Source organism: Scyliorhinus torazame, chromosome 4 (genome assembly GCF_047496885.1).
Source record: "Scyliorhinus torazame isolate Kashiwa2021f chromosome 4, sScyTor2.1, whole genome shotgun sequence".
NCBI classification, from domain to species: Eukaryota; Metazoa; Chordata; class Chondrichthyes; order Carcharhiniformes; family Scyliorhinidae; genus Scyliorhinus; species Scyliorhinus torazame.
In genome coordinates, this window is record NC_092710.1 from 206,140,038 (window position 1) to 206,164,307 (window position 24,270).

Sequence of the window (24,270 nt, forward strand, 5' to 3'; positions counted from 1 at the left end):
AATAGGATAAGAAAAGTTTTGAATTTTTCACTACCAGCTTCTCTATTTTCCTCCTATTGTTCCCCAGAGCTCTTTAGATCAGACCATATTACAAAGTAGTTACAACAGATATTAATGCTTTAGAAAGAGTACAGAGGCGATCAGTAAAACATGCCATGGGAAACTGCCAGTAATGCATTGCAGACGTTTCAGCAGGGAAAGACAGCAGACTTTGAGAACATGAAATATTGGACGGCTTTTGATCAAATAGGTAAACCATAATTATTTAATGTTTCTGTTTGTTCATAGGATGTGACTATTGTTGGCAAGGCCGGAATTTGTTGCCCGTCCCTAATTGCCTTTGTAAAGGTAGTGGTGAGCAGCGGCAGCTTATCTGGTGTAGGTACACCCACAGCGCTGCGAGGAAGATCTGGTTGGCAAGAAGAAAGAAAAAAAGTGAAAAGTGTAAAGGATAATAGCCAACCAGAGAGCTGCAGTAAAAAAAGCTTTGCTAACAAGTCTTCATTTAGACTGCTCATCTTTATCATAAATAAATATTCTTCACCTGGGATTCGAGGGAAACTATTAACATTTTCTGATGAAAATGCAGTCATTGTGAGAAGCAATGGGAAAGTCTGGAGGAATTGTGTGTGCAAGTCTGGTATCTTACCATGGTCAGATATCAGAATCAAGTTGACACATCGCTGCAGGTTTCTTTGCTTCAGTCCATCCATCAGCATTCCCACTATCTTGTCCACTCTCTCTAGTGCTTTTCCAATCTATATATTAAGAGAGAAAACAGTTGGAAATGAATGACACAGAGCAAGGCCAAAACAATTTTCATCATCTCATTCTACTAAAATCTTATTCATGTCATTGCTGCTGCAGTTCTAGGATGATCTTTATTTTAGTTCGGCAAACAGCAGTCAATTGCACCACAATAAGAAGGAATCATGAATGATTTAATGTTTCAAAGGTGCTTGCGTATGTTAAATATTTTATTGAAATTTGTAGCCATGCCTGGTATTGCAGAACTTAGACATGGCTCCTGATAGATATCTTAGGGCTCGGTTTTGCAGGGGGAGGTGGAATGGAAGGTAGGTTCATTTCCAGATCACAAAATCACCCCCAACGGGAACCTAGAAATGTTCCAAATTTTGGCCGTGACATGAGTTCTATTGGTGAAGGAACTATGATGTGGGAACAGAGGTGGGTTGCCTGTAGAACTGATGAATTGGCAGCTACTGCTATAGCTGCCACTTGAAAGTGAGCAAACAGTTGGTAAGTGGTGGAAAGGTTTAAAATAGTGAGAGAGACCTCCTAAGCTTTGAATTGTGTAATAACATGTAAGGAGGGGCAGTAATGTGAAATAATATGGAAGGGGGTTTAGCTCACTTGGCTAGACAGTTGAATTGTGATGCAGAACAAGGCCAGCAGCGTGGATTCAATTCCTGTGCTGGCTGAGATTATTCATGAAGCCCGCCTTCTCAACCTGGCCCCTTGCCTGAGGTGTGGTGATCCTCAGGTTAAATCACCACCAGTCAGCTCTCCCCTCGAAGGGGAAAGCAATGATCATTGGGGACTATGGTGACTTTACCTTTACTTATCAACTGCTTGCAACTATATACATAGATACAGTAAAGGTACATGCATGAGGCTCTCTTCATCTTTAGGTCTTAACACGTCTCTGATCAACACCATACTGACCCCAAGTCTACGTTGTGTGCCTTCTTACATCACCGTCTGGGGACTACTATATTCAGTCCCACATTAACTCTCTATACACTATGTGTAAGTGCATCTTAAAATAATTTGGATTAGTGTTGCAATGTTGACCTTATCTTTTGTTCTTGGTTTTGGATTTGTCTGAAGAATGTAATGGGCAAAGATTACCAGTGATTAAAAAGTAACGAGATGTTTTGAAGGGCCCCTCAAGGCGCGGCACAGTAATTAGCACTGCTGCCTCATCGCGCCAGGTATCGGGTTCATTTCCGGCCTTGGGTGACTGTATTTTCTCCCTTGTCTACATGGAAACAGGATGGCTATTTCCTCCCACAGTCCAATGATGTGCAGGTTAGGTGGATTGACCATGCTAAATTGCCCCTTAGTGTCCAAAGATATACAAGTTAGGTGGGGTTACGGAGATAGGGAATGCGAGTGGGCCTAGGTAAGTTTTGCTTTTGGAGGGTTGGTGCAGACTCGATGGGCCAGATGGCCTCCTTCTGCACTGTAGGAATTCTATAATTCTAATACATGGAACCGGAGTAAATGGCTTTTCCCAAGAAATCCAAATGAAGAATTCATACCTGAATATCTTCCTAATACATAATCATTTGGGTACGCTTAACTTACACTATCCAATGGGAAACATTAGCTGACTTAGGGAACCTACATACTAACCACCTGACACAACAGGAAGTCATCCCATGATGACCTATGCACATTTAAAGCAACCAAACCTACATGCGCAGGCAGGCATTGGTTAATGTCCTTGACCAACATCACACTGGCCCGAGGTCTAGGTCATGTGCCTTCTTGCATCTTTTGTGGGCAATATTGTCAGGATGTGTCAGTGGAGTGAATGAATCCAGCCTGAGTGGCCCCAGATTTTCAGATACTGGCCAGGAAACTTTGGTTCAGGCCATGAGGGATATCATCTTCCCAGAGGCAAGGAAGATGTTACCTGCCCTTAGCAAAAAGACAGGACTTTGAAATGCTAAGGTGCCAAGTTCAGGAAATATTTCAATGACTCATTACGATTTAGATACAAGAGTGCAACTTCCAGCAGTGGGCCAGGCCCTTGAGTATAGATGTGACTATACTCACAGCAGCTGGGGAGATACAAAACACATGCTGCTCCTCGCCTTTGGAGGGGTGTGCACCCAGGACACTCACTCATTCACCTTTTCGAGAAGCTCTGAACCATACTATTTCTGAGGACATGCCACAAATATGTTGCTTCTAAAGCTGTGGCTGAAGCTGACCTGGCGGTGGAAAGGGGAAATGTGTGCCACACCTCACCTAGGAGCATGCTGAGCTCTGCTTAGAAGCCCTCAACACTGCACAGCCTTCAGCTCTCCAAGCTCTCCGATAGGATTGTGATGTTGTTTCCCACAGGGAGCAGGTGTAACCCAAGTCTCCCTTCGCCAGAAGTATCCCTCAGACAGAGCAGGAGGAAGAGATATTCGAGGAAGCAGCATCATATCTGACTAACTCGCCATCCATCAGCGTTTATTTACACCTCAGTAGGTCTTTCCGCATGATGGCTACGAGTGAGGACCAGAGCACAAGAAAAAGTGACAGAGGTATTTGTGGACAGGCCTCTTCAGAGCAGAGAGAACAGTCACATTGATGCACTGCTGGGCATTAATGTGGGGTCTCATCAGCCACAATAAGAAGGCTTTAATTGGAACAGCAACAGTGAATGTGTTCCCACCTGTCAGCGTTCCCGGAGGTTGTGTGGGCCAATGGTATGTGAGTGGAATAATCAATGCAGCCACTGAGCTCCACCATATCTCAGGGCTTCAAGTTCATGACCCCCTCCAATGAGAGCGCAGCCAACCTCACTGAGAGCCATATGCAGCACCACCTGGAGTACATGTAGAAGCAGACCATTCACTTGCACAGAATTCATGGTGCTTTCAGAACTTGAGCAATGATGTCCATGAAGTGCCATGCAGTGTCATGCCCAGTACAGGAATGAAGATATTCCAAACATAAAAGATATTTTTTTCAAAATGTGGACAACCAAAAATTGTTTAAAATGGCAGTATGCAGCTCCAGACAGTCCTAAAACTCAATAAATAACTGATTACATTTGGGTAATCTCAGCCACTTGTGAAATTCACACATCATTTTATTAATGATGGACCATCAATAGAAAGACCATGGACAATAAAGCATCAAAACTCACTAGAGGTTAGATGAATATGAAATGGATCTCATTGACCTTTCATTATATTGTGATGTTTCCCAAACACAACGACCTTGGTTATCTGAAAATTTCAGGGTGTGAATGTTTACCAATCTAACATACGACCTAATTTGGAAAATAACTTTGGACTTGTCACGGGTCACATGGATAAGGGGCTGGTTTAGCACAGTGGCAGCAGCTCTGGTTCAATTCCCGTACCGGTCTCCCCGAACAGGTGCCGGAATGTGGCGACTAGGGGCTTTTCACAGTAACTTCATTGAAGCCTACTTGTGACAATGAGTGATTATTATTATTATTATATGGCAGCTTTCTACCTGCTTTTTAAAATGTAGCAGCAGGAGCTCTTCTGGGACAGATACCCTCAGAAACACCAACTAAACCTTGGAAACAGGAGCAAGAAAATTATGCAGGCAAGATAATCTACAACTGTACCCTGAAAGTGCGATTCAGATTCTCCCCTCCAACGTGTTCTAAATTCACGTTCACCTTGGAGCCGATAAGCAAGCAGTTCGACCTTGTAGCTTGCTGTAAATCCTATGTTTTTACAAGACCTCCACTCCCGTTAAAGTATCAAGTCATCTAAGAAACTACTGGCCTGCTATGAAAGAGACTGAAATAAATCCAGAGTGTAATCATATTTTCCATCAATCTGTATGAAATTTCTTTGTGTGCGATAGTGTCTGTGAGAAATTATGTGTAAACCTTCGGAGCAAGTGTGTGCTTGAATAAATAAACTGTTTTTCAATTCACAAAATTTTGCTGCTAGAATCATTTAAATGTAGACAACTCTAAATTTTGAACACTCTAAGCTCACACATTAAAACACTTTGGACACGATTTGATGGAAATATTTCTATGTGCCATTTTGGGCATGATTGGCGGGGTGATTCTCGACGGCTGCATTGGCAAGAACGTGGCCCATATTTCACGGCACCTAGTGCCGGAAATGAGCCCTCAGGAGCTTCTCACCATTACTGCTATCTCACTGTCCGATTCGCCAGACTTGCGCCTCAGTGTCTCGCTACTATTAAGGGGGTGCTCCTTTTAAACAGCAACAGCACTCACAACAGTCAACAGACAAGCATGGCAGCGAGGAGACCTGCTGCTCGATTTGGTGATGCCAACTAGGCCAGGCTTCTCGACGCCGTCAATGTAAAACAGGAAATCCCATTCCCCTAAGGGGATCGGAAGACCAGCAGCAGGGTCACCAATGCAGCCTGGAAGGCAGTGGCAGTGGCTGTCAGTGTAAGCAGAATGACAAGGAGGACAGCTGTACAATGTCAGAAGAAGATAAACGACCTCCATCAAGCTGTAAGGATACATTACTACCTCTCTCTCTCCTGGCATCAGTTCTGCTTGCCACCCCTCACATTTCCAACCATGCCCCCTCACTGGCTGATACATCACACTCCCCCACATTCGATCTTCGTGAGAAAAGGGCCCGGGAAATCACAGGGTTGTCCGAGGAGAGAGCAGTCACCCACAGTGAGGGTGAGGGTCCACTGCCCTTTCACCCAGATGACCTGTCTCAACAGAGTTGTTCATGTCAGGTAAAATGATTGTTCCCTCTCACGGACCACATGTCCATTGCGGCAGCTGCACGTTTTTAAAGTGGAGTACTAAACATCACCCATGTGATTTCTCGCTGGGGAGCCGGTTAATTCCTGGGAGGCCCTTGCATTCAACTTCAATCTCGCTAATGAGATGGAAATGAATGCAAATGAGCGTTAATGATATGCTCGTCATATTTGGGAGAGATCCGGAACTCACAATCCGGAGCAGGCCGGTTAGACTGCAAACCGGCGCCCAGCACGAATCTCGATTTTAAATGGCACCGCAATCTCGTCCTGTACTGACGAGCAAATGAAGGTGAGTGCGGCATTCCTCATCGGGGCCAGAAAAAGAGGCCCGTTTGATAGCGGGGTAGTTCTCAGCACCGTAAGCGCCGGAAACACCCCGCTAAACCCGCCCAAGGCGTGACTGTTTTTTTCCGTTAAATATATTTTATTTACTTCATAAGCCATGCTGGATGCACTTGTCTCATTGAGTCTTTCTTTCAGGACACTCAGCAAAGATATATTCCATCAATAAATATCTCCTTAAATGTCTGTGACTGCATCTCTACTATCTTACCCTTCAACCTAATTTCCCAGTTCACTTTAGCTAGCGCTGTCATCATACCCCTGTAATTGCCAGTATTTAAGTATAAAACCCTAGTCTTAGACTCCCTCTGCTCGCCCTCAAAGTAAATGCAAAATTCAATTGGGCCGAATGGTAGCACAGTGGTTAGCACAGTTGCTTCACAGCTCCAGGGTCCAGGTTCGATTCCCGGCTTGGGTCACTGTCTGTGCGGAGTCTGCACGTTCTCCCCGTGTCTGCGTGGGTTTCCTCCACAGTCCAAAGATGTGCAGGTTAGCTGGATAGGCCATGCTAAATTGCCCTTGGGTTAGGTGGGGTTATTGGGTTGCGGAGATAGAGTGGAGGTGTGGGCTTAGATGGCCTTTCCAAAATCCGGTGCAGACTCGATGGGCTGAATAGCCTCCTTCTGCGCTGTAAATTCTATGATTCTATGATTATGATCATGCTACTTTGAGGCACCTTAAATATGAGGTCATTAATTAATTCTGCCTTATTGCACATTACCAGGTCTACATTCTAGAACATGCTGCTCTAAATAATTGTCCTGAAAACACTCTAATAACTTATATCCCATGCTACCTTTGCCAATCTGTTCCATCCAATCCATGTATAGATTAAAATCACCCATGATTATTGAAGTACCTTTCTTACAAGCCCCCATTATTTCTTCCGCCATACTGTTCAGGGACCTATAAACTTCTTGCCTTCTGCGTGCATATATTTTTAGTATGCATTTTTTTATCTGTGTGTACAGTTGTGCGTGTATGCGAGCACATGTATATATGTGTGTGCATGGCATTTATACCTGTGTGTGTGCATGACTGTGTGTACATGTATGTGTTTTGAGCTGCAGATTAGCCAAGTACAATCCTGCCATTACCGCACATTTACACAAATGCACTTTCGATAGGCATCAATGGATAGCAATAATTGTCAAACTTGACTAGTTTTAAAATCCTTTTCCCTAGCCGAGGGACATTGTAGCACAGTGTTTTTCAAACTTTTTTTCCGGGGACCCATTTTTACCAACAGGCCAACCTTCGGGACCCAACCCAGCCGACCTTTGCGACCCACACCGGCCGACCTTCGCGACCCACGCCGGCTGACCTTAGCGACCCACGCCGGCCAACCTTTGCGGCCCACGTCGGCCGACCTGCGCGACCCACCATTTTCTCTTACCTTGTTTGTTACTGACAAAAATGGAGGAAATGGTTTTGGGTCCCTTTGGCCCCAATGGTCCCTTTGTCCCCCCCGAACTTGAAATAAAAAAACTGCGACCATATAAAAAGAAATGCAGCCGCACTGCGCAAGCGTGCCCGATCATCCGTGATCGGCTTATAAAAAAACGGCTGCTGTGGCTGTTGCACGCGGATTTGATTAATAGGGAGCGCCGCGACGGACGGCTCCGCGACCCACCCGACACCTGCCCGCGACCCACCCGCAGGTCGCGCCCCCAAGTTTGACAATGCCTGCTGTAGCATTCACTGCCAAAGTCAGGTCACTCAGCTTACATGATGGAATTGTGCATAATATTCCCATAGCTCATACATTAACTACTGTTAATATCCACGCTCTCATTTTGATGCACTAGAATTATCTGGATACAATATCATATTTTATGACATTATTAAATTAACCTAGAATCTCTTCAAAGGAAAGTACCAAAATGAACTTACTTCATTGCTATAAGGCCCGTGGCGATGCCCTGAATGATCTGGTTCGTCCAAGTACAAGGTGTAGAAATCAGGCCTAAAACAGCAATAAATCCATTTTGAAATAATATATAAGCACTAATTCTTTACACGTGAACAATACTGTAAAATGTTGGCGGCACAGTGGTTAGCACTACTGCCTCACAGTACTAGGGTTCAATTCCGGCCTTAGGTGGCTGTCTGTGTGGAGCTGACACATTTCCCCGTGTCTGCGTGGGCTTCCTCCGGGTGCTCCGGTTTCCTCCCACAGTCCAAAGGTATGCAGGTTTTGTGGATCGGCATGCTAAATTGCCCCTTAGTGTCCAAAACGTTAGTTGGGGCTACTGGGTTACAGGGATAGGGTGGGAATGTGGGCCAAGGTGGAGGGTGCTCTTTCGCAGGGTTGGTGCAGACTGAATGGACCGGATGGCCCCCTTCTGCACTGTAGGGATTCTATGGACACTGAAAAACATGTACGGTCTTCCGGTGGCGGCCATGGAGGAGTAGGTCGCACATTCAATAGCTCCTGCCTGTAATGGACTTTCGGACCTTTTGCCCCTGATTTTTCTTGGATTTTTGGGGATAAATCGGTGAACTGTGTTACAGTAAGGAGGATTCCCTCTCTGGTGTATGGAGAATTGGATCAGAAGTGGGCGTGTGAACCGACTCAGTCCCGGTAGCGAGAAGCACGCGGAGCTGGTACCGCGGGACAGCATGGCAAAGGGCAAGGGCCGAGGAGAGGCGGCTCAGTGGTCGATGGAGCAGCTGGTGACGTTTTTTGAGGATTGCTTCGCCAAGCTTAAAAAGGATATGCTGGACCTGATCAGGACTTCGATCGATCAAGTAGTCTTGAATCAGGAGACCCAGGGGAAAGCGATACGGGAGATCAAACAAAAGCTATCCGACCAGGAGGACAAGGTTGAGGTGCTGGACGACTGCCAGAAGAGGATTCAGGAAAAGCTGGAGGACCTGGAGAATAGGTCCAGGAGTCAGAACCTTAGAATCGTTGGCCTCGCTGAAGGCTGTGATGTTTCAGATGCGAGGGAATATGTGGCGGACATGCTGGAGAGGTTGATGGGGCTGAGGTGTTCCCTCGGCCCCTGGAGGTGGATAGAGCACATAGAGCCCTCGCGAGGAAGCCCAGGGTGAACAACCCGCCGAGGGGCATGGTGGTACGTTTTCACCGGTTTACAGACAAGGAACTTGTCCTGCGGTGGGCCAAGAAAGAACGGAGCAGCAAATGGGAGAACTGTGAGTTGCGTATTTATCAGGATCTGGGAGCGGAGCTGGCCAAGAGATGGGCTGAGTTCAACTGGGCAAAGGCGACCCTCTTTAAGAAGGGGATGAAGTTCGGGATGTTGTACCCAGCGCGGCTGTGGGTAACGCACGAGGAACGAGACTTTTATTTTGAGACGCCAGACGATGTTTGGGCATTCATTAAAGAAAAGAAGCTCGAGACGATTTAGAGGACATTTAAGTTGCGGATAGGTTTTGTAGCGGTGGCTCGTAACACTGTCTTGGGGTTTTTTTTCTAAAAAGAGATTTCATGTTGCTCTGGGGGCAACTGTGGGCGGCGGTGATGGTTGTAGGGTGCTTTGCCTTGCAGAGACTTGATGTGGGGGGGGAGGGGGTCTTCAAATTAGAGCTTTTCTTTGGGAGACTGGATCTTGCCTTAAGGGACTGTTTCTTCACTGGTGCCTGTTAATTGCATCTTTTTGTTTGTTTGTTGCCGCTGCTTTTTACTCACTGGGAAATGTGATGCTGTTATCAGATTTATTCATGTGGGGGAAGAGGTTCGAACAATAGGGAGACAGGGGTGGGTGTTATCGGGATTAGCATGGTACAGCTGACTCTCAGAAGCGCAGTGGGGGGTGAACAGGTGTTAAACTGGTGCTTGGCCTGGGGGGATGAGGTTTCTGGTGTTGTGGAGGGGGGGAAAGTGGGGGGTGGGGGAGACTGCTTTGCTGACAGGGGAGGAACTATTGTCGGGGAATAAAGGTGAGATCGGGAGCGGCTGCTGCTCATAGGGGTGCTCGGGGAAGCGGGGGGCGTGGGCCCGGGGTTGGCCTAAAAAGGGGGATGGCTAGTCGGCGGGGGGGGGGGGGGGCCCGTCTAGGCTGATTACGTGGAACATGAGAGGACTGAATGGGCTGGTCAAGAGGGCTTGCGTATTCGCGCATCTGAGGGAACTGAATGGGGCAGCACGGTAGCATGGTGGTTAGCACAATTGCTTCACAGCTCCAGGGTCCCAGGTTCGATTCCGGCTTGGGTCACTGTCTGTGCGGAGTTTGCACGTTCTCCCCGTGTGTGCGTGGGTTTCCTCCGGGTTCTTCGGTTTCCTCCCACAGTCCAAAGATGTGCGGGTTAGGTGGATTGGCCATGCTAAATTGCCCATAGTGTCCAAAATTGCCCGTAGGGTGGGGTTACTGGGTTATGGGGATTAGGTGGGGTTACTGGGTTATGGGGATAGGGTGGAGGTTTGGACCTTCGGTAGGGTGCTCTTTCCAAGAGCCGGTGCAGACTCGATGGGCCGAATGGCCTCCTTCTGCACTGTAAATTCTATGTCTATGTCTATGTCTATGAAGGCATCGTGGCTATGCTACAGGAGACACATCTTAAGGTCATAGATCAGACGAGATTGAGGGAGGGTTGAGTTAGCTAGGTGTTCCACTCAGGGCTGGACTCAAAGACCAGGGGTGTAGCAATTTTGATTAGTAAGCGAGTGGCATTCGAAGCGGGGAGAATCGTGTCAGATAAGGGGGTAGGTACATAATGGTGATTGGAAGGTTGGAGGGTGTACGAGTGGTGCTCATGAACATCCGAATTGGGACGACATGGCTGTTTAGCACAGGACTAAATCGCTGGCTTTGAAAGCAGACCAAGGCAGGCCAGCAGCACGGATCGATTCCCGTACCAGCCTCCCCGAACAGGCGCCGGAATGTGGCGACTAGGGGCTTTTCACAGTAACTTCATTTGAAGCCTACTTGTGACAATAAGCGATTTTCATTTCAATTTTTCATTTCCCATGGAGTTTATGAGTCGGGTGTTAGGTAAGATCCCGGACTTAGAGTCGCATTACTTGATCATGGGGGGAGGGGACTTTAACACGGTCACTGATCCGGAATTGGATCGGTCATTATTGAGGTCAGGGAGGAGGCCGGCTGTGGCAAAGGAATTGAAGGGCTTTATGGCACAAATGGGGGGGGTATAGACCCATGGAGGTTTACACAGCCGAGGGCGAAGGAGTTTTCTTTTTTTTTCTCACGTCCATAAGGTTGACTCTCGTATTGACTTTTTTGTTCTGAGCAGGGCGCTAATACCGAGGGTGGTGGGGACGGAATACTCGGCAATTGTAGTGTCCGATTATGCCCCACCTTGGGTGGACTTGCGGGTTGACGAGGAGCAAGGGCAACGTCCGTTATGGAGACTGGATGTGGGTTGTTAGCGGATGAAGCGGTCGACGGGCGGGTGAATAAGTCCATTCAGAACGATCTGGAAACTAATGACACGGAGAGGTATCTGCAGCGACGGTTTGGGAAGCTCTGAAGGCGCTTGTTAGAGGGGAGTTAATTTCGATCCGGTCCCATAGGGAAAAGGGGGAAAGGGCGGAGAGGGAGAGATTAGTGGAGGAGATACTCCGGGTGGACAGGAGATACGCGGAGGCCCTGGACACGGGGCTCCTGAGGGAGGGGCAGAAGTTACATGCGGAGTTTGAGTTGTTGACCACATGGAAAGCAGTGGAACAGTTGAGGAAGGTAAAAGGGGCGGTGTATGAGTACGGGGAAAAGGCGAGTAGGCTGTTGGCGCAGCAGTTTAGGAAGAGAGAGGCAGCCAGGGAGATTGGTAGAGTGAAGAATAGGGACGGGAACATGGTCTTGGACCCAGGGGGGGGGGGGGGGTGAACAAAGTTTTAAAAGAATTATACATGTAGACTATATGAGTCGGGACCCCCGGCTGGTGTGGAGGGGATGAGGCAATTTTTGGATCGGTTGGAGTTCCCGAGGGTGGAGGAGGACCTGGTGGAGGGGCTGGGGGCCCCAACTGAGATGGAGGAAGTTATTAAGGGGCTGGAGGTATGCAGTCGGGCAAAGCTCCGGGGCTGGATGGTTACCCGGTGGAATTTTATAAGAAGTTCTCAGAGATATTGAGCCCACTGCTGGTGAGGACATTTAACGAGGCTAGAGAGAAGGGAATCCTCCCCCCGACAATGTTGCAGGCCTCAATTTCACTTATTCTTAAACAGGAGAAGGACCCTGAGCAGTGTGGCTCATATAGGCCGATTTTGCTTTTTTAACAAAAATTATTTTTATTCAGATTTTTATCGAAACAAAATTTTTACGTAACCATTAACAACAGTTAACAAAACAAGGTGAACGTTAACATTATATAAAGATGGGAAAAAAAAGAATATGCAGTACATGAACATCCCCCCCCCCCCCCCCCCCCACAGATTGCTGCTGCTGACATTTTAATGCTCTCCTAGAAAGTCGGGAAAAGGCTGCCACCTCCGATAGAACCCAGTCATGGACCCTCTCAAGGCAAATTTTATTTTCTCCACACTCAGGGGTTTTGAGTCTCTCCACATTAAAAGGATCCGTCTCCGGGCTACCAGGGAGGCAAAGGCCAAAACCTCGGCCTCTTTCGCTTCTCCCGGATCATCTGACACACCAAAGATCGCTATCTCTGGACTCGGCACCACCCGCATGTTTAGGATCTTGGACATTGCCTTAGCGAATCCCTGCCATTATCCTTTGAGAGCCGGACATGCCCACAACATATGGATATGGTTCACTGAGCTTCCCGCACATCTATCCTCAACCCCAAAGAACTTGCCCATTCTCGCTGCCGTCATGTGTGCCCGGTGGACCACTTTAAACTGAATTAAGTTAAGCCTGGCACAAGATGAGGAGGACTTAACCCTACTTAGAGCATCTGTCCACAGGCCCGGATCCAGCTCCCCGCCTAGCTCCTCCTCCCACTTGCCCTTAAGTTTCACCACTGGGGCTTCCTCCGCCTCCTGTAGTTCTTGGTCAATGTCCGACATCTTCCCGTTCCCAACCCAGGTGCCAGAGACCACCCTATCCTGTATCCTACGCGGGGGTAGCATCGGAAATGTCACCACCTGTTTTTTTTAGGACGGCGCGTATCTGAAGGCATTTCCAGGTGGCAGATTAAATTTCTCCTCCAGCGTCTTCAAGCTGGGAAAAGTCACGTCTATGAACAGGTCCCCCATCCTTTTAATACCTGCCCTATGCCAGCTTTGAAACTCTCCGTCTATCTTGCCCGGGACAAATCTGTGATTGTTGCGTATCGGGGTCCAAACTGAGGCTTCTTCCACCCGCCCTGTGCCTTCTCCACTGACCCCAGATCTTTAATGCCGCCGCCACCATCGGACTAGAGGAGTAGCGCGCTGGCGAGAACGGCAGAGGTGTGGTTACGAGTGCCCCTAAGCTGGTGCCTTTGCGCCTTTGCGCCTCTAACCGCTCCCACGTCAACTCCTCCCCCAATACCCATTTCCTAATCATGGCTATATTAGCCGCCCAGTAGTAGCTGCAAAAATTCGGCAGCGCCAGCCACCGCCCCCCCCCCCCACTCCTCGACTGTGCTCGAGATACAGTGTCTTTATTCACGGGGTCTTATTGCCCATACAAATCCCGAAATTATCTTGTTCACCCCGCTTAAAGAAGGACTTAGGGATGAAGATGGGAAGACACTGGAAGACAAACAAAAATCTGGGTAGGACCGCCATCTTAACGGACTGCACCCTCGGCCGATTTCGCTTTTGAATGTGGATGCCAAGTTGTTGGCGAAGATATTGGCCACTAGGATAGAAGACTGTGTTCCGGGGGTGATAGGGGAAGGCCAGACGGGATTCGTTAAGGGCAGGCAGCTCAAGGCTAACGTGCGGAGGCTTCTAAATGTTATTATGATGCCCTCAGAGAGAGGAGAGGCGGAGGTGGTGGTAGCGATGGACGCGGAGAAGGCCTTTGATCGGGTGGAGTGGGAGTACCTGTGGGAGGCGCTGGGTTGATTTGGGTTTGGTGAGGGCTTTATTGGCTGGGTGCGGTTGCTCTACCAGGCGCCTGTAGCCAGCGTGTGTACGAACCGGCTGAGGTCGGGGCATTTCAAATTACATCGAGGGAGGAGGCAAGGGTGCCCCCTCTCCCCGTTATTGTTTGCACTAGCTATAGAGCCACTGGCCATAGCGCTAAGAGCTTCGAGGAACTGGCAGGGGCTGGTTCGGGGTGGGGGGGGGGGAGGGGGTGGGGGGGGGGTGGAGCATCGGGTCTCGCTCTATGCGGCCGATTTGCTCTTGTTCATTTCGAACCCGCTGGAGGGGATGGGAGAGGTCATGCGGATCTTGGGGGAATTTGGCAGTTTTTCGGGGTATAAATTGAACATGGGGAAGCGCAAAATGTTCGTGATCCAGGCTGGAGGGCAGGAGGAGAGACTGGGGGAGCTGCCGCTTAGGGTGGTAGGGAAGTGCTTTCGCTATCTGGGAATCCAGGTGGCTCGGAAATGGGAGGCACTGCATAAGCTTAATCTATCCCGGTTGGTGGAACAAATGGAAGGGGACTTCAAGAGATGGGACATGCTCCCGTTGTCATTGGCGGGGAGGGTACAGACCGTGAAAATGATGGTCCTCCCCAGATTTCGGTTTGTTTTTCTGTGCCTCCCCATCTTCATCCCTAAGGTCTTTTTCAAGTGGGTGAATAAGATCATCTCGGGCTTTGTATGGGCGAATAAAACCCCGCGGGTGAAGAGATTGTGGTTGGAGCGCAGTCGGGGGAGGGTGGGTTGGCGCTGCCGAACTTCTGCAACTACTACTGGGCGGCTAACATCGCCATGATTCGGAAGTAGGTAATGGGGGACGGGTCGGCATGGGAGCAGCACGAGGCGGCGTCTTGTAAAGGCACCAGTCTGGAAGCATTGGTAACGGCACCTCTGCCGTTCTCACCGGCCCGGTACTCCACGTGTCCGGTGGTAGTAGTGGCTCTGAGGATCTGGGGGCAATGGAGGAGGCATAAGAAGGTTGAGGGTGCGTCAGTCAGGACCCCGATTTGCAACAACCACAGTTTTATTCCGGGCAAGCTGGATGGCGGTTTCCAGAGCTGGCAGAGGGCAGGAATTAGAAGGATGGGGTATCTGTTTATAGACAGGAGCTTTCCCAGCTTGAAGGCGCTGGAGGGTAAATTTAAGCTGCCGCCAGGGAATGGGTTCAGATATTTCCAAGTGCGGGACTTCCTGAGAAAGCAGCTGCCGGCCTTTCCGCTGCCGCCGCCGCGGGGGATACAGGATAGGGTAGTGTCCGGTACCTGGGTGGGGAGGGAAAAGTATCGGATATCTACCAGGAGCTGTTAGAGGTGGAGGAAACCCCTGTGGAGATAGAGGCAGGTCTATGGGCGGATGCCTTAAGCAGGGTCAATTCCTCCTCTTCATGTGCCGGGCTGAGCTTAATACAATTCAAGGTGGTCCACCGGGCACATATGACGGCGGCGAAGATGAGCAAGTTTTTCTGGTAGAAGATAGATGTGTGAGGTGCGCGGGAAGCCCAGCAAACCATGTCCACATGTTCTGGGCATGCCCGAAGCTTTGTGGGTTTTGGCAGGGGTTTGCGAGGGCAATGTCCACGGTGCTAGGAACTCGGGTGGTGCCGAGTCCAGAGGTAGCGATCTTTGGAGTGTTGGAAGATCCAGGAGTTCAGGGAGTGCAAGAGGCCGATGTCCTGGCCTTTGCCTCCCCAGTAGCCGGAAGATGATCCTTTTAATGTGGAGGGACTCGAAGCCCCCGAGTGTCGAGACTTGGGTTAGTGACATGGCTGGGTTTCTCAGTCTCGAGAAGATAAAGTTTGCCTTAAGAGGGTCTATATTGGGGTTCTCCCGGAGGTGGCAGCCGTTCGTCGACTTTCTCGGGGAAAATCGAAATGTCAGCAGCAGAAGCAGTATTCCGGGGGGGGGGGGGGGGGGGGGGGGGGGGGTGGATAGGTGTCAGATGGTTGTGGTGTGTGAAGATTGGGTCGGGTGGGGAATTGTTTATTTTACCATATTAATGTTTTTGTAATTGTTATAAAAATTTGCAAATACTTTAATTTAAAAAAATGTTTAAATAAAAAGAAAAACATGTACAATTGCAATAATGGTCAATGAAGTGTGATGGTAGTTGTTTCCAGATCTCTGCATTGCTGACTTTGCAAAATTAAAAATCAACATAGTATGAATATTAACATACAATTAGGGCATCAGTTGTCCTTTTAACAATAAAAAGGTTGTATACAGCTAATCATTCTAATGTACAAGCCTTCAGAACTTGCATGCAATAATTTTATATATTTGTCTTTGATCTAGAGGTGTGGACAATAAATATCTTTAAAGGCAGTGTAGAGTGTAAATTGCAAAAGCAATAAAAAGGACAAATCATTGAAACATAGAATTTACAGTGCAGAAGGAGGCCATTCAGCCCATTGAGTCCTTGGAAATCCTAATCAGGTTCTGATCTTCATATATATTGGGGCAACAGTTAATTTACAATGCCCTGAAGAGCACAAGTGTATAAAGAGCCTCAACATGATTTCAGTATGCTGACGGCTGAGTAACCCAGTCAGCCACTTTGTATTTTAATGTGCACTCTGGAAATCTGCTGGTGGCAAGGTGTCATCTCAGAGCTGATGTGGTCACATGTGACATATTTAGCAGATTCCTCTCTGGGAAGTTGCCATTCAAGGTGTATGGGACTTACCTCCAGGAATGAGAGGAATGTAGATCAGAAATGTCACTGCATACACTTTGCAGTATGTTTCTTACTGCTAGGGTGCTCACACAGTCAGCTCCATGCTCTATTCTCTGCCCTTTAGTTTTGCAAATGTCTATGCTCAGCAAAGATGTATTTAGCAATGCTTGTCCAAAATTCTCCGTTTGGGAGACTAAGGGTGCGATCCACCCGAATTAAGACAGAGTCCCATGGCGCACAAAATGGGTGCCGGGAAACACCTGTCACAGTAACTTCATTACACTGTTAATGTAAGCCTACTTGAGACAATAATAAAGATTATTGTTATCTAACGTCCATCTGGGTAGATCGGAGACTGCACTTAGCCCCATTTTCTGCACTGAGGAGCTCTGCTTGTCTATCGAGCTCCCGATGCAACCCCCCCCCCCGAACCCTCCCCAATTCCCAACTCACTATAAGGGGGTCCATGGGCTTCCCCACACCCCCAACACCCACGCAAGGCACCCCCAGCCCGATAACTGGCGGTCAAAATTGCCAGCTTGGCAGTACCAGCCTGGCACCCTGGCAGTACCAGCCTGGCACCCTGGCAGTGCCACCTGGGCACCTTGGCAGTACCACCTGGGCACCTTGGCAGTGCCAGGCTGGCATCCAGGTGGCATTGCCAGGTGAGGCTTGATCACGCCCACCCAGATCTCACGAGGCGCACTGACTGTCAGGAAGCATGGGAGAGACCTTTCAGGGCATCTACCGGCCAGTAGATCACGCCCAATATTTTCTCTCCCTCTTCAGCAGCAAACTACGCATATAAACAAAAATATTATTTTCACTGCTACATTTTATTTAGCGAGTGAGCCATTTCCAACTGAATCCCCAAATCTCATTTTAAATATAAAACTGTAAACTGGTAAATGGTACTCTAGAGGCAAGAATGGGGAAGTTTATTTCTGTTCAAACATGTGTTAAGAGGAATGAGGGTAAATTTATAGATTAAAGCATAGAGCTAGGAACAGTCATTTAACCCGCCTTCACTCATCAATAAGATCAGATCATCTGCTTGAAATATTTTCCGTGCAGAATTTTAAAAGGAGAAGGGTTTAATTATAATTTGAGGCCATCTTTACGCTCAACACGCAAATACTTTTACCTGAATTTTACAGTCTCCCCTTCCCCCGACCATCATGTCCCACCTCAAAACCCGCCTGGTAGGGGGTATGAAGTGTAAAATTGCATGGATGGGATTCCCTCCTGGATCCCGCCTGCCCTAACCCAGAGGCAATTTTTCGGTGGAGCGGACAGCACCTCAGCAGGGAAGTCTGCCCTTGCACCGAAGACCGGTAATTGGCCACTTAAGGGCCTTTCCCGCCAGCCTCAATATTTAAGCTGGAGAGTGCCAGATGTCTCAATGTGCAAAACAAAAAAATGTGCCTGGATCGGTTGGAGAGCTGCCCGCAGATCTGATTGGCCAGCACGTCTCCAGGGCAGGGCTTCCTTCCAAGTGGGACAGAAGTCCCTCCTGCTGCCAATTAATACTCTTTGGATGCACTCCCCACTGACTCTCCCCTGCCATCTGAAAAATTCACGCCCTTGTCTTATGTGAAAGATAGGAAACTAGGAAGGTTCCATTTTTGCATGCCTGATCTGTGCTGAGTTAACTCATGTCAGCTTTCGATAGAGGTGCTTTCCCCATCAGTGTCCATGGGTCCCTGCATGTAAGCATGATCCAGGAGTGAGAACGATCCAGGAGTGAGAACAAGACCGGTTACAGCTGTGCCTTGATCCAGAAAATCTGCTATTACTCTCTGCAAACTCATAGATGGATGATGATTCTGGGGCGAGATTCTCCGACCCCCCGCCGGGTCGGAGAATCACCGGGGGCTGGCGTGAATCCCGCCCCCGCCGGTTGCCGAATTCTCCACCACCGGTTGGCGGGCCACCCCCCGCGATTCTCCGGCCCGGATGGGCCGAAGTCCCGCCGCTAAAATGCCTGTCCCGCCAGCGTAGATTAAACCACCTACCTTACCGGCGGGACAAGGCGGCGCGGGCGGGCTCCGGGGTTCTGGGGGGGCGATCTGGCCCCGGGGGGTGCACCCACGGTGGCCTGGCCCGCGATCGGGGCCCACCGATCCACGGGCGGGCGTGTGCCGTGGGGGCACTCTTTCCCTTCCGCCTTCGCCACGGTCTCCACCATGGCGGAGGCGGAAGAGACTCTCTCCACTGCGCATGCGTGGGAATGCCGTCAGCGGCTGCTGACGCTCCCGCGCATGCGCCGCCCGGAGATGTCATTTCCGCGCCAGCTGGCGGGGCACCAAAGGCCTTTTCCGCCAGCTGGCGGGGCGGAAATTCGTCCGGCGTCGGCCTAGCCCCTCAAGGTTGGGGCTCGGCCACCAAAGATGCGGAGCATTCCGCACCTTTGGGGCGGCGCAATGATTTGCGCCGTTTTGGGCGCCAGTCGGCTGACATCGCGCTGTTTCCGGAGCATTTCGCCCCAGATGTTTTCACTGAGATTTTTGAGGATCTTTTCCCAAAGTTACTGCAGATAATCCAGTAAGGCCTGGAGAAATCTATCCTCATAAATCTTTAGTGGGTTTTATTGGACTAAACAGCAATAACAATGGTGTAGTTAGTACATTCTGCTTAATCATTCTGTTCATGTAACTTATAAATATAAATGATTACCTGTCTTTCTTTGGCAAATCAAGCCACTTGAGAATAGTGAAAACTCTTTCTTCATAAAAAATGGAGCTTAAGGGAAAAAATACATGGATTTCAAAATTGCAATCATTCACAAGTTTTGATTTTAGTACTATATCAAAGACGACAATGTTCAGTTTTACAGTACTGCCACATAACTATGACCCACTCTGAAGGCCTGCTTTCTCACCTGAGGTCTGGTGATCCTCAGGTTAAACTACCTCAAAGGGGAAAGCAGCCTATGGTCATTTGGGACTATGGCGACATTACCTTACCTTAATTCATAAGATTCCCAAATAGACAAGAGGTCATTTTCATCTTCATCACCTGTGCGATAAATTAATTGAATTCAAAAAAACACCCAATTTTTCATTTCCATTGTGAGCTACCTTTCATTGATAATCACAAACCTACTGAGTCACAGAGCAGACAGAAACGTCTTTTAAAGACTCCATGCTCTGCTCTCTTGTTTCTCCAGTGGTCTTATGCTCTACTGCAAGAAAAAGCCATGTAGCTTGAGGGCAATTTTGTCCTAGTTACACTGCAATGTTTTGGGCATGAAAATTGATTTCATACCTTGAAACCTTAGCTATTACTTTAATTTCCAAACCTATTCTTTGTTTCATACTAAATCAGAGTGTTCCCCTATTTCTTGGATTTCCCCTGGCCTCCCAAATTCTTAACTGTTTACAGATAAATTAAAGATAATTCATGATTGACAATGTTTCTGCAATTCATTGGATATTAGCTGTAGAAATAGTGTAGTATAGATGTAGATGTAGTGTATGTAGTCTTTCTTAAGTCATCTGAAGTGTTTCACAGGAGACTTGTTACAAAATTAACTATAGTTCTGGAATAAAAAAAGTTGCACACAAATAAAAAGTTGGTAGATGTTGTTTGTTCAGTATGCCTCATGAAGAGATCCTGAATTTGTATGGTTAAATATTAACTATTTATTGATAACTCTAACTATGCACATAAATACAGGGAATAGTCCAAATTATGAGCTAACTTCATGCTTGCTTCTGCACAGATCTCTGTCCAGTCCACAACTGACCTTAGTCTCAAGTCATGTGTCTCTTTCCATCACACTGTAAACAACACTGTTTCCTAGTCCAACATTAATCTTTGCCTTGCCAAATACTCTTATATTACAGTGAGGCACGCAAGAAACAAAGGGCTAGAGTTATTGGGTGCTACTCAAATTGGATGAAGGACAGAAGTAATGTAACCCAAAGATCAATACAGGATATAAACACATGGAATTGACAGTGGAAAAAAAAAGATGTTCAGGTCAAACCAGCCCCAAACAGTAATTTTGCAATTGAGCATCATTTTCTCATTCATCCCATCTACTGGCAACTATGTAATCTCTTGAGCAAAACAAAAAAGCAGAGGTTTAGAGAAAATGGGACACAATGGGAATTTCCTTTCTGATCCCAAAGGTGATCAAAACAAAGTCCAGGAGGACACAGTATGAATGAGGGATATCTACTAAGTACTCATCTACCAGAGGACTATGAAGTCCCCAATGCATCCTACCTTTCGAGAACCTCATAGTCCACATTATCTCTCACTCTCCCAAGTTTCAGTTCAGAAATACCAACCAAGAAATTAGTGCAAGGAATTGGGTGAAACACCAGGCATTAGTAATTCAGAACAGCTAGTGTGCAAAATGAGAAGGAAAGCATTACTGATCAAATATTGAGGAGATATCAGGCTGAACAGCCAAGAGATCCTATATCCTAAGTTTCTTTTCAAAAATATTTTCAGGGCTTCAGAAATATGTGTAGACACTGTGGACAGAGTGGGCTGCAGATAACAGGTCAAATGGAGGATTCTACTATCACATGTTCTCTGATGGCTTTGCAGCATGTGGTAACTCCATAGACATCTGCAGCGGAAACACTGACAATAGATGACCCAAGAATGATCTGTGATTCTTCCAGAAGCTTGGGGCATCTGACTCGACACGGCATTTATTCTGATCTCCAAACATTTGTGGGCTGGGTTGCCATCAAGCATCTCCTGTGGTTAAAGTGTTCGCCATTGAGGCCAGTAGACGATTTGTAGATATTGTCCAGTACTAGTCACACAACAGGAATAGATACACAAGGCTGCTCTTTCTGGATGTTCTCCCACCAGTACCTTGCCATGTTTGAAATACTTCCCGGAGGTAATACGAATGATTCCCCAAACTTACCACAATAATATTCAAATTATTTTCAAAAATAAGAAAGTATGGCAGACATTGTTCTACGCACCCGTTATATGTTTTATAAAAGTTTGGGTATGTTCCATTTATCTTGACTTCAGATCCAGGCCAGAAAAAGGAACCTGTCTTCAGACCCTGATACATTGCTGTCAGCCACAACTATAGGAAGAACAAATAAAGTTATTAAATAATCAAACCTCTGACACTCTTCGATAGAATTCACTAAACATTTCCTGCATACTCTGGAATTAAAAAAACATTTATTTGTCATAGCTTGTGGAATACTATAACCAAATGTCGATTGCACTACAGTAGCAGGACACACAGTGGTGTGTCAGATCACAGCTGTTAACAGGAGGGATTACAAAACATAAAAGTGGCTAGGGAGAAAAACTCAACCTCAGCCCATGCCATCGGGACAAAATACATAACATCAAAAGCCAGTGTTTAATGGTTCCCATAGTAGTTCAGTCAACTTATACAGCAGGTACTTAGACAATGTACCCCAGGCAATAGAATGTATTTCACTTATTCTCAGCATCACTGGTTGTGAATGTAGTATATTATATCTGCCTCTCTGCTGCCTCCTCTGTTGGGGAAGGTTAAATATAAATAGTCGAAGAGCAACTGCTTACACGGAGTCCACATTGTGAGTCTTTTCACAGTGCAGTACCCAACAGAAAGATGGCGATAAGGATGGGATGGAATTCTTACTTAGATATCACCTGAGAAATTAAGAATGGAAGAACATTGTGACACACTTGTTCAAACTCATAAAGTTGACTTTGAAGAAATTTGAGCAGTTTGAATGGTTGTGCTGTGTGCACATTGTGTTCAAGTACAGCTCAGTAAATCAGCAAGGTATATCATTGAAGAAACAGTCATATCCTGGGAAAGCAAACAAACAGAAATTATCCAAGCTCACTCATGAATAATAGTCACAGGAAAAACACAGCACCATAGAACCGTATTCTTAATGCATATTTAAGCACTTAATGCATTAAGAAGTGAAATAACAAGGAGCAACATATTATAAGAACTATAGTCTTGAATTTCTCACCACACAGGAGCCGTCCACTCAGATCTGCTCTTGCTTCATTGAGAATTAAATGTCCTACAAGGAGCATGTGGTGGATAGTGGTTCCTCAAAGTGGAAGGAAGTATAAAGTGGTGCTCCCAATTAGTGCGAGGACCACTACTCTTAATGATATTCATTTTTTGATATATATTAATGACTGGGACTTGGATAAACAGAACATGATTTCAAAAGTTTGCAGATGATACAAACCGAAATGTAGCCAGCAAAGAGGAGGAGAATAACAGAGTTCAGGAGGAAAGACATTGATTGTTAACATGGGCAGGCATATGACAAATGGAATTGAAAATGTGAGTTGATAGATTTTCGCAGTAAGATTGAGGAGAGACAGTGGGCAGGAATCACCCTCCTGGAGACTAAGTGCTGCCGCTGGAATAAAATGGCCTTACAAATCGGAGTAGTTTTTAAAGCGCTCCACTCACCACAGACTCTCATTCCAGCCAATAAGATGGCTGCTAAAAGACTTGCTCCAAGGTTCCGAGAGTTGGAGATCGACCGAATGCTGGATGCCATTGAGGAGAGGATGGACACCCTCTCCCACAGGGTGGGGTGGAGACCCGTGCCCATCATTGTCAACAACGCCTGGGATGAGATGGCAGAGACTGACAGAAAATGAATGACCTCCTTAGAGCAGCTCGGGGGAGTAACCATCTCTGTACTCCGGCATCATTCCAGTCCCACACTCCTCACATCAGTCCCTAATCTCCTGAAGGCCAACAACACCCCATCTGTCTGCATCTCATTTACAACCCAACTTCCACAAAACCCCAACACATGTATTGTCCTCTTTGACCAGGAGCCTTGCACACACATGCTACCAGCTAATGATCCCCCAAAATACGCCTCTCAGCTTCTCACTGTCTCCTTTTTATGTCCCAAGGATAAAGCGGCCCATAATCGCCAGGAGCGCCAGAAGACAGGAGGGGGCATCACTGATGTTTTCATTCATTTACAGGACGTGGGCACCGCTGGTTAGGCCAGCATTTATTGCCCAAACCTAGTTGCTCTTCAGAAGGTGGTGATGAGCTGCCTTCTTTTTTAATTAAAAAAACAATTTTATTGAGGTATTTTTGGCATATAAAACAGCAACATTATAACGTAGTGTACAAAAAGCAAATAAGACATAATGCAAGCATCGGCTCCCCTCTCGCAAGAACCTGCCTAAGCAATCCCCTACTCTACGCTACCCTAACCACCCCCCTCCCCCGCTGACGATTAATTATCCGCGAAGAAGTCAACAAATGGCTGCCACCTCCGGGCGAACGCTGACAGCGATCCTCTCAAGGCGAACTTAATTTTCTCCAGCCCGAGAAAGCTCGCCATGTCCGAAAGCCATACTTCAGGGGCTTTGAGTCCCTCCATGCCAACAGTATTTGTCGCCGGGCTACCAGGGAAGCAAAGGCCAAGACGTCGGCCTCTTTCTCCTCCTAGACTCCCGGGTCCTCCGAAACCCCAAATATTGCGACCTCAGGACTCATTGCTACCCTAGTTTTCAATACCCGGGATATGATGTCCGCGAATCCCTGCCAGTACCTCCTTAGTTTAGGACACTCCCAGAACATGTGTACACGGTTCGCTGGTCCTCCGGCACATCACATATGTCCTCCAGCCCAAAGAACTTGCTCATCCGGGCCACCATCATGTGGGCCTGATGTACGACCTTGAACTGGATCAGACTGAGCCTGGCGCATGTTGCGGTCATGTTTACTCTACTCAAAGCGTCTGCCCATATGCCGTCCTCTATTTCCCCCCCCCCCCCCCCGAGCTCCTCTCACTTAAGCTTCAGTTCTTCGGTCTG

At 47.5% G+C, this 24,270-nt stretch overlaps 1 protein-coding gene across 5 annotated transcripts in view; it reads right to left on the bottom strand.

The window, feature by feature from the left end:
• Positions 1-24,270, bottom strand: part of LOC140410710 (ectonucleotide pyrophosphatase/phosphodiesterase family member 3-like) — a 280,597-nt gene that overhangs the window by 102,603 nt on the left and 153,724 nt on the right. For all 5 annotated transcript variants that reach the window (XM_072499147.1, XM_072499148.1, XM_072499151.1 and 2 more), the window contains 4 exons: positions 21,426-21,535; positions 19,147-19,212; positions 7,729-7,801; positions 650-758 (listed from right to left, as the gene is read on the bottom strand). In XM_072499147.1, the coding sequence (XP_072355248.1) occupies positions 650-758; positions 7,729-7,801; positions 19,147-19,212; positions 21,426-21,535 (358 nt within the window). The remainder of the gene's footprint in view (positions 1-649; positions 759-7,728; positions 7,802-19,146; positions 19,213-21,425; positions 21,536-24,270) is intronic.